This window comes from Henckelia pumila, chromosome 3 (assembly GCF_033568475.1).
Source record: "Henckelia pumila isolate YLH828 chromosome 3, ASM3356847v2, whole genome shotgun sequence".
NCBI lineage: Eukaryota > Viridiplantae > Streptophyta > Magnoliopsida > Lamiales > Gesneriaceae > Henckelia > Henckelia pumila.
In genome coordinates this window covers 175,425,183-175,443,403 of record NC_133122.1, presented here as the reverse complement: position 1 = coordinate 175,443,403, position 18,221 = coordinate 175,425,183, and the positions used below count along the sequence as shown (strand labels likewise).

Sequence of the window (18,221 nt, the reverse complement as noted above, 5' to 3'; positions counted from 1 at the left end):
TCATAATTATAACTTAAGATTATCTTAATATTAGTGTTTGATAATAAATATAAATAAAATATAAACATATATACATACTCCGCATTGATGTAACTAAAAATATATAATAAAAATTGAATCTAGGTAAAGAAAGGTTGATATAATATGCTATATTTATGAATTATAATTTCTAGAACAATATTTAGATTTTAGCCCAAAAATATATTTAAAAAAAAACTCGCGAGGTTGTATTTGTATTGTTGGTGAAAATATGCTCGAGAGGGTGAACAAAATTTATTATAATCAGTCAAAGACGATAGTTTGATTCTTTTTTCTTTGTGTTATTCTCATAAATCGGGTCTCAATTAGCAAAATGCTTTTGTGGTCAATTCATCTTGCAAACAACATACAAAAAGGATGGCATGTGACGTGTGTTCTTCATATACTTCGCCAAAGTAGGGAAATGTATTTTAGAGTCAACATTTTTATTAATACTTGAATTTTATTAATTTTTAGTAAATCTCACAATTTACATAATTCAGCATTTCATCGTTCCATAAAAAGAACGTGCTCAAACTACACAACAATTTTATAAACTAAAAAACAATGTATTAGCACGCATCATGTTCTAACACCAATATATATTGACTCGTAAAGTCCACGAAATCAATACTAACTAGTCACTTTAAATTCTCTTGCATCATAAAGTACAATTTTTTTTTATTTCAAGTGCCTCTATATATCTAAATTAAACTAGCAAGTCCTTGATCCTACCTCACATGTTTTGGGGACCAATATCAATAATTCAAATGGCATCTTGGCACCCAGGGCATGCAAGCTAGCAGTGACTTCCTTGTACTTTTGTGTGGAAGTTGGAACACACCTCACTTCAATGGCATATGGGCAAAATTACAAACTCCCATTTCCCCTAATGCCTCATAATATAGAATATCTCACCCTTTTTGCGGAGCAATTATTGCTTGTGCGGAAACAAATGTGTCATAATTTTGCATTGGCCAGACAAAGACTAGACCTTGTACTATACAAAAGACGAGACAAAGTGATCAACAATCACATATCTGTATTGTTCACGAGATTTATGAAAAATTGTAGTAGGGGTGGGCTCTATCATCAGTCTGGCATGCATTTTCCTAATTGAAAATTGGCGGGCATCCAGCATTTGTCGTTTTATGAAAAGTTATAGATAGTGATATTAATATCAAACACACACAATATGCAGTGAACAATTATCGCACACCAACACACTGCATTATGGTAAAAATAATAATATATATACATATATATATGATTGAGAATAATATTAAATTTGAGACAAACAAAATGTTCGCTGTAAGTAGTACTCAACTCATTTTCTGATTGATAAAAGAATAAGCAAATTATAGGACCACCCATGCATCCTCCAATTAAGCATGTATATATATGTCAACCTCCAATTTTATACATCAAAATTTCCACCTCTTTGAACAAATGGCTACCAATTACACCAACCACCATGATCACTTGGAGCCGGTGGCTCATCAATCCGGCCATGAGATCGAACCCTCTTCCGTGCTTATAATAGCGATCCCAATCATCATCACAATCTTGATCCTTGCAATAGTTATACTGGTATCCTTGCTCCGTCGCCTTCGGGTTTCCAGTGGAAACAATGAAACCAGCAGTTGTGATCGTATGATGGATGACTCGAACAAGTGCGGGTTCATCGCTCATAGTACCATAAACATCAGTTCCAGTCCAGGTGATCATCAACTAATACATGCATGCATGCAACATTTATATATATAATACTAATAATATTCCTTGTGATTTTTTACTTGTGATTTAACTATTGAATTTGATGTCTCATGAGTTTTGAGTATGTGATGTGACAGTGGAGAACGGTGGGTGCTTGTATGGAATTAGCAAGATGGGGCAGGTGGGCAAAGTGAGAGGGGTTCAAGTATTTACTCTGAAAGAAGTTGAAATGGCCACATGCAAATTCAGTGAAGCCAACTTGATAAGATCACATTGTGCTTATTACAAAGGTGTTCTTGGAGACGGAACCGCGGTGGCCGTCGAGATCTTCGGACGACAAGGGAGGCAAGGGGAGCGCGCTTTTCGGTCACAGGTTGGTTAATTGGTTGATTCATGCATATAATTCATCTACATTTGCAGAGAATATATATTTACTACTCGTTTTGACAAATAAGTATCTATCATTAGTTATCTAGCTAGCATCTCTCAATTGTGAAATTTTATGAAAAAAAAGCTGATAAGTGATTTTTAGAAGCTATTCAAAAGGCTATCAATATATTACTAAGAGATCGAGCTTAGTTTTTACTAAAATTTTAGATAACTTGGACATTAGTATATTATCAAAATTTGAACTGGACAATATATATATGATATGTGTGCAGGTAGACTTGTTAAGCCAGTTGTGCTCTCCATACATAGCCCAACTATTGGGGTACTGCGCGGATCAACACCATAGGTTACTTGTATTCGAACACGCGTCCAACGGTTCGCTTCAGGATCATCTTCATCCTCGCCACAAAGTAGAATATTCCAAAACCTTGAGTTGGGGGATTCGTTTGAGGATCGCCTTGCACTGTGCTAGAGCCTTGGAATACCTGCACGAGAAAGCGGCGCCGTCCGTGATCCACCGCAATTTCCGATGCACCAACATTCTTTTGGATCACAACTTTCGGGCCAAGTTGTGTGGTTTCGAGCTGGCCAAAGCTGGATCCAACAGTACTCTCCATGGTCCCATAAAGACACGAGTTTTAGGAGCGACCGGATATTTAGCTCCCGAGTAAGTTCAATTCAATATTCTAGCTACTTATAATTGCATGCTATATATATCTTTTATGTCTTTTTTCTCACAAATGTAAGTTGACATATTTTATTATAAGGTCAATTTTGATTCTATACATATATAAAAGTTGGTTCTTTTTTCAAATTCGGTCTTGTTTTTCATATGCTGACACGAAAAATTATGCTAGTAATTTTCAGTATCACATTAGTACAGCAGTGACATATTACAAATTAGATCAGATCTTCTCTAATTTTGATCACATAACTAGCTAGCTAGCTAGGTATATATAATAGTACTGAAAAATGAATCATGTATATATACTACATGCAGGTACGCGTCGACGGGGAAGCTTACGACGAAATCGGACGTGTATAGCTATGGAGTGGTTCTTTTAGAGCTTTTAACAGGAAGAGAACCTATCGATACCATCGGGCCTCCTGGAGAACACGTTCTAGTTTCATGGGCAAGTTGTCTTAATTAAATTTATATTTTTTTTTAATTTCCAAGTTTAATTTAGACGATTATTAATCTTACACTTTTGTTAAACTAAATATGGTATCAGGCTCTCCCACGTTTGACAAACAGGGATGAAGTGGTAGAAATGATTGATCCCGCTCTACGAAACATGTGCCCGAAGAAGGATCTACTTCAGGTAATCAAACTCGAGATTTTGACGTCAGATGAACATGAAGATATATAAGTTACATAACTGAATAACTGCTAGATGTTTTATTTTTTTTTAATTAATTGGATTTACAAAACATATTTATTTGTGTTGCAGGTGGCTGCCATTGCAGCAATGTGCGTACAAGCGGAAGCAGATTATAGACCGTTGATGATGGACGTGGTCCAATCTCTGATCCCTTTACTAAAGAATCAGTCTCATGCTCTATCTTCTTAATTTCCCATTCAAATTCAATGTAACACCCATTGATTGCTCAACATTACATGTGAAAATTTTTGCTCTTGTTTCTAAAAAAAAAAAAAAAAATCACATTTTTTTATGAAAAATTTTTGGGCATATAGTTCACTGAAGTTTTTGGAGAAAGTTTTGTTTGTATCGATACATGAACATTACAATTCAGGTATCGTTTTCTTGAGAAATTATTATTAGGGAAAATTGTTTTTTTGGTACTGTATGTTTGTCACTTTGTTATTTCAGTACTTTATATTTTCAGATTTCAGTTTTAGTCTGTTATTTTTATTTTTTTAGCAATTTTAGTCAATTTTTTCGACGTGTCGCTGACGTGACACCAATTCAGTGCTGATTTAGAGCTGAAGTGTACAGTGTCACGTAAGTATTTTCGAATAAAAAGGACCGAAATTGGCAAAAATCAGAACATGCAGGACTAAAACTGAAATATGAAAACATAGAGGACTAAAATCGCAAAGTAACAAACATACATGACCAAATTTGCAGTTTTTTTTTATTATTATTTTATACTAAAAGTCTAAAACAGTTGATTTGGGGGTTATTAATTATTTAATTCCCTCAACTGCTGATATATATGACGCGCCATATACCAAATTATATACTAGGCGTGTTAACAAAAACAAACCCACCTTTTAAAATGCCACCGAAGCAAATGTCACCATGATGTCATTACATATATATTGCCAATGGAGGGAGGAAATAAGTTAAAACTCTTATTTAGGATCTAAGTTTGACCAATTATTCAGCTTATTTATAGTTGATTTGATTTAATATCAACTAGAACCGTATTTTTTTTAAAAAAACGTGAAAAAACGCCAAAAACGTTGTTTCGAACATAAGTTTTAAAAACGGACAACTTTTTTGTGGATCTTGACTAATAAAACTCATTTCTTAGCCATGATGTATCAGGGTTAAAATGCATTAATCATTTAAAAAATTATTCAATCAAATGATGTACAAGTTTCAAAAGTTTTTATTAGAGAAATTTAAAACGTGGCATAAAACAATTATATACACATACTTTCTTTCAGGTTCTTTTTTAAAAAAAAAAAAAAGAAATTTGTAATAAAATAATGATTAAAGCTTTATAATTTCTACGTTGATAATTCTTTTTTTTTTTCCCCCGGATAATGTTCATTTCGTTTCCAATTCCTAATTGCGATTTGCGTATGCTAATTTGATAGTTTCATCGTTGGACGAACAAAATATCTATGGAATGTTTTTTTTTGGAAAAGAAAAGGTATGTATATATATATATATATATATTAATCCTATGTATATCATAGCAAGTAAACACAACCTAATAATATTAGCTATTAGTTATATATATATATATATATATATATATATATATATATATATATAACTAATAGCTAATATTATTAGGTTGTGTTTACTTGCTATGATATACATAGGATTATTAATGGATTATTATTAATAATCCTATGTATTCACATGTTTACTTGAATTTTTAGGGCCCGTATTAACTCATAAAGTTCATCCATTGTTACCTAATTTAAACTTTAAACCTTGATAATTTATCACAAATAAATGGTGTGATAAATAATCATTATGTTTTTAATTGAAAAAAAATTACACTAATATCCTTAATTTACTTTTCAAAAAAATAATCTATGAAAATCTCATTTAAAAAAATTATATAACATGGATATAAATTTCAGATACTTTAAGATATATTAATGCAATTCATTTGATTTAAATATACAAAAGGTCTATTTAAAAATTATAAAAATAAAAAAATCTAATAATTTAATATATGATTAATACATTTCATGAGATTTTATCCTTATTCATGGGGAAAAAAATTAAATCAATTTATTAATTGTTGTTTTAAAAAATAAATAATATTTATATTCAATAATTTTGGTCAATTAAAATAATTTACATGTGATTAATATTTATATTATTCAATAAAAATCACAATTCCAATTTTACAAATAAAAACTAAAAATAAGATTATATAATATACAGAAAGGGCAAAATTGTAACTTGTCATTTAATCATAGTATCAATCACAAAATTGATCCATTAAAGTAAACATGTGATTGTTTATGCATCATTATTCAACATCCTATAAAATTAGTTTAATAGTCTTAGTATTATTTATCTATATATAATTAATCTCACTAAGTAAACATAGCCTTATAAAAGTATACTATTATAATTAAAAGTATGAGTTTGAATTGTGATTTTACATTAATTTGGTATATTAAAAGTTTTTAGCCAAATTTAATTAATGTTGTATGGATATTGTAAAATCTAATCTAATCTAATCTAATCTAATACTATTATAAAATTATGTGTTTGAATTGTGATTTTACATTGCACCTGATTTTGATGTGCTCGAAAATTTATCTAATCTAATATATGATATCTAATCTAAGACTATTAAAATGACTTTAAAGGATGTGGAATAATAATGGATAAACAGTAACATGTTTACTTTGAGTTATTAATTCTGAGATCGAAATAATGATTGATGGACGAATTACATTTTTACCCTTCACCTATAATAAATAATTTTATGTTTACTTTTGTATTCATAAAATTTGGATTTGATTATTATTGAATATTTTAAATTATTATTAATTATTAATTCACATGTGAGACATTTTCATTTAACAAAATTATTGGATATAAAAATATATATTTTTCATAGTTACATAAAATTGAATAGGAGAAGTAGGGAGGAAAAAATAAAGAATTGGGAGGTAAACGAAATAAGGATATATATAAACGAAGAAAGCAAGGGAGGGTAGATTAGGTTTTATGTGAATTTTTTTTCCACAAATATAAATCAAGATGTGTTATACCTTGATAAATGAAGGATGAGATATCACGTGAAATGAAGTTGAATGACGGGCTTTTAGATATGTGGATAATTAAATTTTTGTAAGTAAACAAGGGATAAGATTGAATTAATAAACTCATCCTATGTTTATCAAACAAAGTAAACGCAGCCTAATAAAAGTATGAGTTTGAATTGTGATTTTATATTATTATCCCTTAATTTGTTATATGAAAAGTTTTAAGCCAAATTTATATATAAATGTTATAAATACATACAACATTAATTAAATTTGGCTAAAAACTTTTCATACTTTTATGAGTTTGATGTGCTCGAAAATTTAATTATTTGAAAAACAATGCAAAAAATTATCATTGAGAAAAAACACGTGAGCTTTGAGATAAAGTAGAAAAAAAATTGTACAAATTTATGTGGATCATTTAATAAGTTGATAATTTAATAAAACTTGATAAATGATGAATTTGAAATAGAAGATGGGGAGAAAATGAGATAAGGATGATAGAGAAAAGTGAGGATAAATTAGTTATTGAAGAGCTAACCTAAAAGAGACGTATGTTAAATTTAGAAATAAAATAAAAATAAATTTTTTGTGATTGGACATAAAAACGGGTAATATAAGATGTGAAACTATTATATAATCGCATAGATATAACTACAAAATTTGTATACAAAAAGTTTTTAGCCAAATTTATATATAAATGTCATAGATGAAAAACTCATACAACATTAATTAATTAATTAATTAATTAATAAATAATAATAATAATAATAATAAATAATAATTACTAGTAATAGTAATAAATAAGGAAATGTCATACGTACACGTAAACAGACCTATAATTTATATTTTGTAAAATATGATGACAATAATAAATACAGATAATGAATTGTATTATGTATTCGAAAAGAGGGTTGAACATTTATTTAAGTATTGGGTTTAGTTTAGTTACAAGGAAAATGTATGTTTAACACATTAGTTACTGAAAATAATGATGTATTGTTAGTTGTGATGGAAAAAATGGAGAAACCAAGTGATACTTCACAACAATTAGGGGGATCAGAGAAGACTCAAAGCGTGAATGACTCAAATAAGACATTAATCAACATAAATCTGATAATGACAAATAAATTACACGAAAATCAGAGTTGATGATATGATTATATTAGTGAATTTAATTGAAAATAAAGCAAGAAAAATAAAAATAAAAGATAAAAAAAATAGAATGATTCGAAAATCAAACAAGAAAATGATTGCAGAAATCATTGTTGTTTAAAATGGTTGAATAAGAGGTGAAAAAAATGGTGTATTAACTTTCATTTGCAAAATTTTACGATCATTCATAATGCATTCAAATTTGATACACACTTGCAACGCACGTATATATATATATATATATATATATATATATATATATATATATATATAGTTTTGATATAGTGAGCACCTATCATGTGCACTTATGTGTGCACCTGCTGATGTGACGTTCACCTATTGGATGTAAAGGATGTTACGTCAGCGGTGCACACAAAAGTGCATATCATGGGTGCTCATCATATCAAATCTGTATATATATATATATAGAGAGAGTTTTGTTATGCTGTTCATCAATTATGCCCACCTCCGTGCCTACCATGTACAAGTCATGAGTTGACCCATATAATAGGTGAGTTGACTTGTACATGGTGGGCACAAAGTTGGGCATAGTTGGTGGGTATCGTAGCAAAACTCTATATATATATATATATTTGATATTATGATCACCCATGATGTGCATTTTTGTGTGCATCGCTGACGTGACATCCTTTACATACAATAAGTGAACGCCACATCAGCAGGTGCACATATAAGTGCACATGATATGTGCTCACCATATCAAAGCTATATATATATATATATATATATATATATATATATATATATATATATATATATATATATATATATATATATCGAGGAATGAAACACGTGACTAATTTATTTTTGTATTATATATATAAACATATTTTATTACTCTTCCTCTCATATCATGATGTACCTATATTCTAGGGTGGTTTGGCTGTACATAAGGATTCAACTTGAAAAGAATAAACAAATGGTAATGTTTTATACAATCAAGTTTGAAATGAGACTCAACCAAAATAAAAATATTCACTCTCTTAACTAAAAATAAATAATAAGTAAATATGCAAAACTTTTTTGGATCAGTTTGTCTTACAATAATTTTCTAATGTAGTTTACCTGACTAACGTAGTTTCAAGCTATTACGTTAGTCCAAGTTTGTTCAGTGCGCACCAAAAAATAGTAACTACGATTTTTCATATCATTAAAAATATATACATAAATATATATGTAAATACGCGACTTTACCAAGTATAAAATATTTGAGACTTCGTTTTGAAAAGTAAAAAAAATATTTAAATGAAACGTTATACATTCACTTCTTGATTTCGACCTTTTTAAGCACATATTTCATAAACAACGTGTTGTGACGTAATCTCACGGGTCAATTTTGTTATACAAATTTTTATTTAAGTCATTTATAAAAAAATATTATTTTCAAAAACATATTTTTTTACTGTAAATATGAACACAAATTAACCGTCTCATAAATAAAGATATGTTTAACTATCACATAAAGCTACTCAAAGAAACGTTACATAGTTTTTTAAATATCCAACCCCAATCAAAATTTAAGGCGAAATAAGTTAATTAATAAATCGCTACTCAGAGTAACGTTGCATAGTTTTTTTTAAATATCCAACCCCACTCAAAATTTAAGGCGAAATAAGTTAATTAATAAATCAAATTAAATTTCAAAACTAACATGGTACCAGTTAATTAATAAATCAAATTAAATTTCAAAACTAACATGGTACCCTCCACATTATTGATCTAAAGGATTTGTACTCAAAAGCATTTATTAGTTTTAAGTAACAAGTTATATCTACACGTATAAGGTATTGTTTGGTTTGATGTATTATTAATCTATGCATAACTTATCTCAATTAATTTTGCCTTATTTTCGTCATATTATTTATTTATTAATTAATTAATAATTTTACATCAATTAAATCAAATAAATTATACTATATCCATCAAATCAAATAATGTATTAACTATTTTTTCTTATTTATTTTTAATTTATATTATATTACTTATCTATGGATTACTTATCATATCACTCAAACCAAATGGTGCCAATATAATTTTCTCGAGAGATGTTCAAGTTGACTAGTGTTTGTCCGGAATATGATTTTCGCCACTAACATATTTTTGGACGATCTTGTCACACATAGTTTGACCAATGCAACTTAGTATAGTTTGTGATTTATTGCATTAGTCCGGAGATTTACTCAATATTCACTATGAGGTTCTCACGTTGAAAATAATAATAATAATAATAATAATAATAATAAATAAATAAATAAATATTTTTTATTAGTCGAGTCGAAAATCTGTGTCGCAAAATTTTAAACCGTTGGCTAATCTTATAAAAAAAATTATGATAAATATTAAGAGGAGATTACTATATGTACAATGAGGTTATACATTTGTTTCAAAATTACCCTTGTATTTTATTTTGAAATAAATATTTCTTTTTTTACAAGATTTGAAATAAATATTTCAAAAGAGCATTTAAGATACTTTTATAATTTTAAATACAATATGTAACTCTTGTTGTACATATAACACAACTCATGTTGAGTTGTGAAGTATTTTCAAATTTTAAAATATGAGAATAAATAGAGCTACTGAATTATAAATATTATTTATTTTATTTTATTAATTATGGGCTGATTTTTTAATTTTATTTAATTTGGTATGGCCCCGTTTGGTACACATTATTAATCCTTGTATAACTTTATCACATTTAATCTCGCGTTTTTCTCGTCATATTATTGTCATATTATTTATTCATCTCTTAATTATTAATTTTACATAAATCAAATCATTAATAATTTATCTTATATCAATCGAAATTTAAATTACTATATTACACTTTATAAATAATATTATTTATATTATATTTAATGTTAAAAGATAAGATGATCATTTAATATTTTTATATAAAATTTAATCAAACAAATCATATAAACTATAATCTATCGATCAAATCCAATACTATATTAATTATTTTTTTTTATGTTATATTATTTATTTATATATTATATATTATTTATCGACTAAATGATAAATAAAATACTATATTAATTATTTTTTTTATGTTATATTATTTATTTATATATTATATATTATTTATCGACTAAATGATAAATAAAAGTACGACGAAACATGATAAATTTGGTAATTTGAGTGGTTAGTGAGGGTAAATATGGGAATTGGCCAATAAAATGGGATTCGAAGCGAAATCTTCTTGCGTTGCCCATTAACTTTATTGAATTTCACAGTAAAACCCCAATAGTCCCCTTTTTCTACATTTCCCGGCCGATGAGATTACGGGTCCGAAGGTAATTCAATCACCGGAGGCGGTGACTCCTTTCATTTGGTGTTCGATTTTGAGTTATTGTTGTGATTTTTTTTTATTTTTCGGTTGGATTATGCCTCTTTTCTGTTGTGTGGGAATTTGATTTTGATCAATCTAATCGAAGGCTCGTTTTTTTCATCAATCTGGATTAGAGACACTTCGAATTTCTTGTTCCTTCATATTTTCAAGAAAATTGTGTGGTTTGCATCGAGTTAGTGGATTTAAGCTTGATATCAAACCGAATTCTCTCTGTTTTTTTTTGTTGTCAATTGTTGATCAGGTGGTCCAGGAGGTGCCCATGTGAATTTACAGATTTCATTGTCAATTTGTTTTCCATGTATAATTATTGAAAAGCGCACCAGTTTTGGCAGGTTTAAGCTGAAGGGTCTTCCTCGAAAATAGGACCCTTTCTTTGGCTTGGACTTGTAGCGGTTGCTCGTAACCGTTTCTCTGGATTGTTGAGTTATCCTTACAATGCCAGCGGTACAGAAGCTTTACAACGCGTGTAAAGCATCTTTTACGCCAGATGGACCCATTTCAGAAGAGGCTCTAGAAAAAGTTCGCAATTTATTAGGTAATAGAAGAAGCCAAAACTAGTGTCTTCGATTTCACAAAAAAAAAAAACTAGTTTCTTATTGCCCCATTAATTTTATGGGTTTCAGTCTTTTAGACATGTATGATGCATTTATATGAGTGGAAAGTCTCAGTTTCACTAAATTGGATGGAACTTGCTGCTGTGTTAGCAATTTGAATGAACTAACTGTCTGATCATGAGCACAATGTAAGTTGGTTGTGCCATTTGCTTTATAAACAACATATCTCTCATCTTATGTTTGGAAAGTCTCAGTTTTACTAAATTCTATGGAATTTGCAGCTGTGTCTGCAATTTAATGAGCTAATTGACTGATCATGATGACAATGCAATTTGGTTGTGCCATTTGCTTGATAAACACATCCCATGAGCGATGTGTCTTAACATTTTGTTTTATTCCAGCCATTTGTCTTTAAGCTTTTTTGGGTAACCATTTATTTGAAAGAAAAACCTTACACAAATGTGTATTGCATGTTGTGTTAAACAGAGACAAACTTAAGGACTAAACCATAAACTGCTGAAATATTGAATTGTTATATATTTTGTGAGATTATTTTATATGGGCAAAACCAATCACAGTTGAGTGTTTGGTTGGGTTTAACATAAAGAGAGGATATCTGCTAGGATTCGAGAAGATGAAATGTTGGTAAGATGTCATAACTTGATTGAATAACAGGTGTGGTATACTTTACCAGACCCTATGTGTGTTACATATTGATAGTTGGAGAGAATGTTTCAATGGTACCACATGATTTCATGTGTCTCTGGTCGGCTCTAGGTGTTATCATACTTAAAAAGCCAAAAGGATTCGGCAAAATTGAATTTGAAAACTGATACTCCCACTCTACTTGCCACAAGTCCTGTCCTATATATGGATGACCCAGGATTATCTGTCTTCACTCTGGTGTTCTGTCCGTATGATCATGCCAGCATCTATGACATGCCCTCATTCCTTTTAGGTTTTTGGGTTCCTGAAACTGTTTTCTAAAATATATGATTTCATCACTTTGTGATTTTGAAATTTCTGCACATAATCATTAAAAAGATTGCTTATTGTTTGTTGACGTTTTGTTTCCTTTGTTGTCAGAGAAAATCAAACCTTCTGATGTAGGTCTTGAGCAAGAAGCACAGTTAGCACGTGGTTGGAAAAGTTCTGTAAACGAGCGGAACGGCTCTCGATCTCTACCAACAATTAAATATCTGCACGTGCATGAATGCGATAGCTTCTCCGTGAGTTTCTTCCGAATACATCATCAGTTTTTTTATCCTATTTTTCATGCCTGCAACCTTCTATCTTTACTTGCTGTGATCCATGATTCTTAAAGTAAAAAAATTTATGCATCTTGTGATATTGTTGGCAGATAGGAATATTTTGCATGCCACCTTCCTCTGTTATTCCTCTTCATAATCATCCTGGGATGACAGTGTTGAGTAAGCTTCTGTATGGTTCGTTACACGTAAAGTCCTACGACTGGATCAATGTTGCTGGGCCTTCCGATCCTTCACAAGGTTGATTTATTTTTGGTTGATGTGCTACATTTCTTCTTTGATGTTACTGATTTGGTCATCAGTTCTATTTTTCCTTGGACGCTGATTTGATAACAAAATATGTCATTTTATGGGGTGTTGGCATTACCAGCTTATTTCTTTCACGTTTTGAGATCTCCCCCCCTTCTCTTTCCAAATCCTCAATCTTGTCTTTGTTTTCTGGTATCTCAAGAAAAATCTTGTGGTTTTTGTCAAAATTTACACCACATTCAGCTATGTCATCTATTTATATACGAGCATTGCATAATTTCAGGAGCGAGGCCTGCAAAAAATGTCAAAGATCGTGAAATGACGGCTCCATGTGATACGACAATTCTTTATCCGACTAGTGGGGGGAACATCCATTATTTCCAGGCCATAACTCCATGTGCGATCTTTGACATACTTTCTCCACCTTATTCTTCTGAGGATGGACGACACTGCACTTATTTTAGAAAGTCGCCTGATGATCTTCCTGGTAAACGACCCCTTTACATCGGTCATTATTTATAAATCTGATTATGTAAATGAAGCTATTCTGATCTCATCCGTCTTGTCTTTCCCAAGATACCATTGAGGTAGATGGAGAAAAGATTTCTGAAATAACGTGGTTAGAAGAATTTCAGCCCTCCGACGATTTTGTGATCAGAAGAGGACAGTACAAAGGTCGGGTTATTAAAACTTAAATGGAGTTTTTTGTATCATATGGTTTTACTTCATATGTTTTCTTTACATTATTCAAAAGTTACAGACTTCAATCTGATATGGGAATAACCTTTCATTGGTTGAAGATCATGGTGGCAGCTTGCTGTCGCATAGTTTCATAAAAAGTTTTGCAGCGATTGTTTAAAACATGATTTTAGATGTTGATTTTATATGAATTTGGTAATCGATATGCGTAATGGATATATACATATATATAACGATGGACAATGGTGTTCGAACTTTAAGGTTCTATTTTCTATTTGCAATATGAAGCTACGTGTGTGAGAGAGATATCAAGCAAAAAGATTATTAAATTACTCATTATTATTATTATTATTATTATTATTATTATTATTATTATTATTATTTCATCGTGATTCATAAATACAGCGAATTACACGCTAAGACAGTTGAACTTTGGTTCCGTGTCAAAATTAGGCACCCCTACTTGGATTGAAGAATTTTGATTTGAAATGGTTTCAATTTGCAAGTGGGCCATTTTAGAGTTTTTCAGTTTCAGAAGATCCCATTCGACGTTCCTCCAGGTTGGAGATCGGTGTCGAAAACAGGGGTTCCCCAAATTTCAAATGAATTTCCGTACAAAATTTGAAATAGAATCAAAATTTCTGGGAAATTTAACAGAAATACAGAAGAAATAAGTACTGTGGTGAAATCATTATTTCACTTTCAAGTGACTTACCTAGGGATATTGGTCTCTGAAAAAATAAGAGAGCTCGTAACGCTAGAATTTTACAAACACAAAAAATAGAGGCAGAAAATGAGTGAGATATACGACTATACGAGTAATGCACTGCTAACACATCAGTTCTTGATTTCTTAAAACAGACTTTGCCTATGATTTTCTCAAGTCTCAAGGCTCAACCATCTTCAATCTTCAGCTAAAAATATGACTGGCAGGTATAGATACAGAACTGTTACCGAATTGTTAACTTGGTGAACTTGGCCAAGAAAAGTCCACTCGTAAACGAAGTTGATGGATCAAAACGTAGTGTCTTTGGTACTCTTGCAGGGCTGCAAGGCCAACGCTTGGCATGTTCTATCTCTACCAATTCTGTAAAAACGGTGACACAATATAATTAGTAGGGTCACAGAGAAGGGAAGTCGGGTAATGATTCAATGGCAAACCCACAATTTCAGATGGGGATTGAGTAACATGGAGAAAAAACTTGGAATTTTGGAGATTAATAACAATAATTGAATCTTGACGATTTGAAGAGAGGGGCAACTACTCTGCTCCTCCCCTAGCCCCTAGTTTGAATAACGCACGGGAAACTTAATGATTCTTTGCGGCTAGTTTTACATTCATTTAACATGAAATTCCACAAGTGAACGAACAATGACCGTGACCATGCTATAAAAGAAGAGAAAAATTGTCCCTGTATTCTATAAAACACCGGGAAAGCAACCTACCCGCGAATAAATTTTGTGAAAGGAACTGCTGTACCACATCTTCATTCTGAGCAACAGTTAAACTATTCATCGCAAGGCAAACAAAAAGTCCAAGGTTAATGTAAAGACAGACAAAGAATGATGAATGTGATTATTCATGGAGTTTAAGGAGGTACCTGCAGGTGCTGTAGACAAGAAATCCCCCAGCCTTGAGCAATCTGAATCCATTGGTCAAAAGTTTCAACTGCAACAAAACAAGCAACCACCTTTATATTCCTAATAACTTAGGATTACTATTGGAAGAAGCAGCCTGTGATATTTAAATAGAGAACATGAGAACCTGCAGGACAGTTACGTCATCAGTTCTCTCAGCATCTAGTACTCGACGTGAAAGTGTTGCCCAACCCCATTGTTCAAACTTCTGGATGTGTCTGATTGAACCATCATGTGTACATTCTGCATCCACAAGAACCTGAACTAAATTTCCATCAGTCAAAAAACTGTAAGTAAGAAAGCAGGTCACAAACAGCACAAATTTCATCCGACCTAAAGACGAAAAATCCATATTTCAGAATGGAACTTTAAACGTACCTTGTCATAGCCAAATTGCAAAATCTCAAGGTCATCAACACTTCGGAACACTTCAGATTTTGTCACACCAACCACCCCAGAATTACTCCCATAAAATATAAGATCGGGATCTTGAATTTTCACAAAAGGTTGAGAAGAAACATTTTCCCTAGCTTTAGCCACTCTCTTTCGTTCTTTAAATGGTCTACGATGTGTCCATTCCTTGTATACCTCTGACTCTTCTTCCATTCCAAAAATGACTATTACAGAGAAGATATTTCTTTGAAAAGGAAGCATGAATACATATCTAAACTAAATTTAGGGACTAAACCTAAACGATGCTTATCATATTCATTACACAACTCACAGTTTGACTGAACCCTTGGTGGAATAAAGGAGAAAATTGTTCCATCTGCAACAAAAAGCCGACATCGGTCGCCTAGCCCATATTTCCGCAGCATAGTTCTTGAAGCTGCCAGCCTATGTCTAGCAACATCAACACCAGTCACTGAGCCTGAGCATCCAATGAGGTCCAATATCATACAGAGTTTAGCTCCTGCAGTGGAAAAAAATTTTAAGTTACTGAACCTGTCAACAGATTTAATCTATATAAAATGATTAAATATTCTCTCTGCTGAATTTCAAATCAAACGTTATTTCTCAGCATGTAATGCAGCATCCCTGTGTTTGTGAATTGGAAAAACTTGTCCCATCTGATTGCAATTTTATTTTATTTTCTTGTATATTTCCGTGTTGTGAAATCTGAGTACTGAATTTCAAATCAAACGTTATTTCTCAGCATGTAATGCAGCATCCCTTCTAATTCAAGGCCGACCTCCTTAATAAAAATTTCAATACTCAGATTTCACAACACGGAAATATACAAGAAAATAAAATAAAATTGCAATCAGATGGGACAAGTTTTTCCAATTCACAAACACACAAACACACTAAGCTTCAGTAAAAACCAACTGAGATTACCAGGCGCTGCACAGAGGTCAAGAACGTGATCGCCTGGTGAAACATTCAAAGCTACTACAGCAGCTCCAGAAGCTGCATCAATTCCATATATCTGCAAGGTGGAATCAAGGATAATAAAAAGAGTTGGAAATTTTCGCTTTTGCTTTCAGTTTCTATCACAATTCACAATATAACCTAAAATAACACACACACATATATCATGAATAACAGCAATAAAATAAAGCCATTAGAAGGGGGAAAAAGAAGGAAAAGATTAGCAACACCCCCAAGAGAATTATATCATTAAAAAAAAGACGCACTACGAAAAGATGACATGCATAACATATCCCCGCTTAATGAAAACTTTTACATATTCTGAAAAAAAATCAAACGTTCACGCAACTTTGAAAACAGAGAATAATTGCCATCACCTTTCCTTCTTGATAAGCCTTTGTGCTGGCAATTTGGACATCATGCTGAAGAAAAAAGAAGTTGGGTAGCCAAGACACTTCTCTAACCTTACATTTAACCTCCTCTTCAATTTCTGTAATCCGGGTTGCACAACCCGGTTTTAGTCTTCCCAGAGCACCAAAATATACACAATTTACAGAATTCATTAACATAAAATAAAACGAATAGCTAAAGTCACGAGAGACCTAAAAATTCATATTTCATCAGGAAATAAATGAGATCTCTCTCAACTAAATCGCTCCATCTCCCATTTATCACACATTACCTAATGAGTAGGAAATTAAGCAAAAGGCTACTTGAACAAGTCAACACAACCAGAAGAAAAATGCAAACGCTTAAAAATGGTTCCCAAACGAACTTAGATCATCACTTGAGCTGAAATTTGATGGATTGGTCAGGAAAAACACCTGATAAACTACACAGTAAATCTTCTCTTCCAGGCGTTTACAAAATTAAAATAAAGGGAGGCATCGAATGATCGAATAATTTGATCTCAATTTGTACGAATGCACAATAACCAAAACAATTATGAAAAACTAAGATTACCTAATGTAACGAGGTGTAGACTGAGAAGCAGCAGCAGCATAAATCGAAGGGTCGAGGCCGTTTTGAGCCAGAAATTCAAGGAAGGGTTGGGGTAGGCTCGCAGACGCAGACTCCTCATCCATCGGCTCGGCGTTGTGAAGGAAGGGGTTGCTGGTAGAGATGTCAAAACGGGCCAGCGAGACGGGTCAACTCAGAACTCGGTAACCCATCATTAGACGGGGCGAGGCAGGGCGGGTCGGCCCACCTTTAGCGGGTTGAGAAAAGTGGCGGGGTGGATCCATTCAACGGGCCTAAGTGTAATTTGGCGGATTTTGACAGGCCAACCCGCAACCCACTTCAACTTACCATTAGGCGGGGCTGGGCGGGCCGGCCCACCTCTAGGCGGGTTGGTAAAA

The 18,221-nt window shown here is 31.8% G+C and overlaps 3 protein-coding genes across 5 annotated transcripts; 2 read left to right on the top strand and 1 right to left on the bottom strand.

Moving 5' to 3' along the window:
• Positions 1-1,451: 1,451 nt before the first annotated feature.
• Positions 1,452-3,904, top strand: LOC140892489 (PTI1-like tyrosine-protein kinase 1). The gene is made up of 6 exons (XM_073301406.1): positions 1,452-1,738; positions 1,872-2,107; positions 2,397-2,791; positions 3,125-3,257; positions 3,357-3,446; positions 3,576-3,904. The coding sequence occupies exons 1-6, from the start codon at positions 1,468-1,470 to the stop codon at positions 3,693-3,695; spliced, it is 1,245 nt and encodes a 414-aa protein (XP_073157507.1). The 5' UTR covers positions 1,452-1,467; the 3' UTR covers positions 3,696-3,904.
• A 6,985-nt stretch (positions 3,905-10,889) lies between these two features.
• LOC140891230 (plant cysteine oxidase 4) lies at positions 10,890-14,082 on the top strand. 2 transcript variants are annotated; one of them, XM_073299613.1, is made up of 6 exons: positions 10,890-11,028; positions 11,417-11,619; positions 12,725-12,867; positions 12,999-13,146; positions 13,439-13,642; positions 13,732-14,082. In XM_073299613.1, the coding sequence occupies exons 2-6, from the start codon at positions 11,520-11,522 to the stop codon at positions 13,848-13,850; spliced, it is 714 nt and encodes a 237-aa protein (XP_073155714.1). In that variant the 5' UTR covers positions 10,890-11,028; positions 11,417-11,519; the 3' UTR covers positions 13,851-14,082. The 2 variants fall into 2 exon arrangements, with proteins under 2 accessions (XP_073155714.1, XP_073155715.1); XM_073299614.1 differs by having other exon boundaries at positions 10,946-11,028; positions 11,408-11,619.
• Positions 14,083-14,525: 443 nt separating this feature from the next.
• Positions 14,526-17,975, bottom strand: LOC140891414 (uncharacterized). 2 transcript variants are annotated; one of them, XM_073299889.1, is made up of 9 exons: positions 17,827-17,975; positions 17,241-17,385; positions 16,831-16,921; positions 16,217-16,405; positions 15,871-16,109; positions 15,620-15,751; positions 15,456-15,523; positions 15,301-15,362; positions 14,526-14,941 (listed from the first exon to the last, which is right to left on the bottom strand). In XM_073299889.1, the coding sequence occupies exons 1-9, from the start codon at positions 17,946-17,948 to the stop codon at positions 14,805-14,807; spliced, it is 1,185 nt and encodes a 394-aa protein (XP_073155990.1). In that variant the 5' UTR covers positions 17,949-17,975; the 3' UTR covers positions 14,526-14,804. The 2 variants fall into 2 exon arrangements, with proteins under 2 accessions (XP_073155990.1, XP_073155991.1); XM_073299890.1 differs by having other exon boundaries at positions 17,241-17,353.
• Between the last annotated feature and the right edge of the window lie 246 nt (positions 17,976-18,221).

Excerpts from the sequence above, each read along its gene's own strand:
- LOC140892489 (XM_073301406.1), top strand. The coding sequence starts at position 1,468 with ATGGCTACCAATTACACCAACCACCATGATCACTTGGAGCCGGTGGCT. Across the intron at positions 1,739-1,871 it reads AAACATCAGTTCCAGTCCAG|TGGAGAACGGTGGGTGCTTG; the intron begins GTGATCATCAAC and ends GTGATGTGACAG. Across the intron at positions 3,258-3,356 it reads AACACGTTCTAGTTTCATGG|GCTCTCCCACGTTTGACAAA; the intron begins GCAAGTTGTCTT and ends ATATGGTATCAG.
- LOC140891230 (XM_073299613.1), top strand. The coding sequence starts at position 11,520 with ATGCCAGCGGTACAGAAGCTTTACAACGCGTGTAAAGCATCTTTTACG. Across the intron at positions 12,868-12,998 it reads ATGAATGCGATAGCTTCTCC|ATAGGAATATTTTGCATGCC; the intron begins GTGAGTTTCTTC and ends TATTGTTGGCAG. Across the intron at positions 13,147-13,438 it reads GCCTTCCGATCCTTCACAAG|GAGCGAGGCCTGCAAAAAAT; the intron begins GTTGATTTATTT and ends GCATAATTTCAG.
- LOC140891414 (XM_073299889.1), bottom strand. The coding sequence starts at position 17,948 with ATGGATGAGGAGTCTGCGTCTGCGAGCCTACCCCAACCCTTCCTTGAA. Across the intron at positions 17,386-17,826 it reads TCTACACCTCGTTACATTAG|ACTAAAACCGGGTTGTGCAA; the intron begins GTAATCTTAGTT and ends TGCTCTGGGAAG. Across the intron at positions 16,922-17,240 it reads AGGCTTATCAAGAAGGAAAG|ATATATGGAATTGATGCAGC; the intron begins GTGATGGCAATT and ends TCCACCTTGCAG.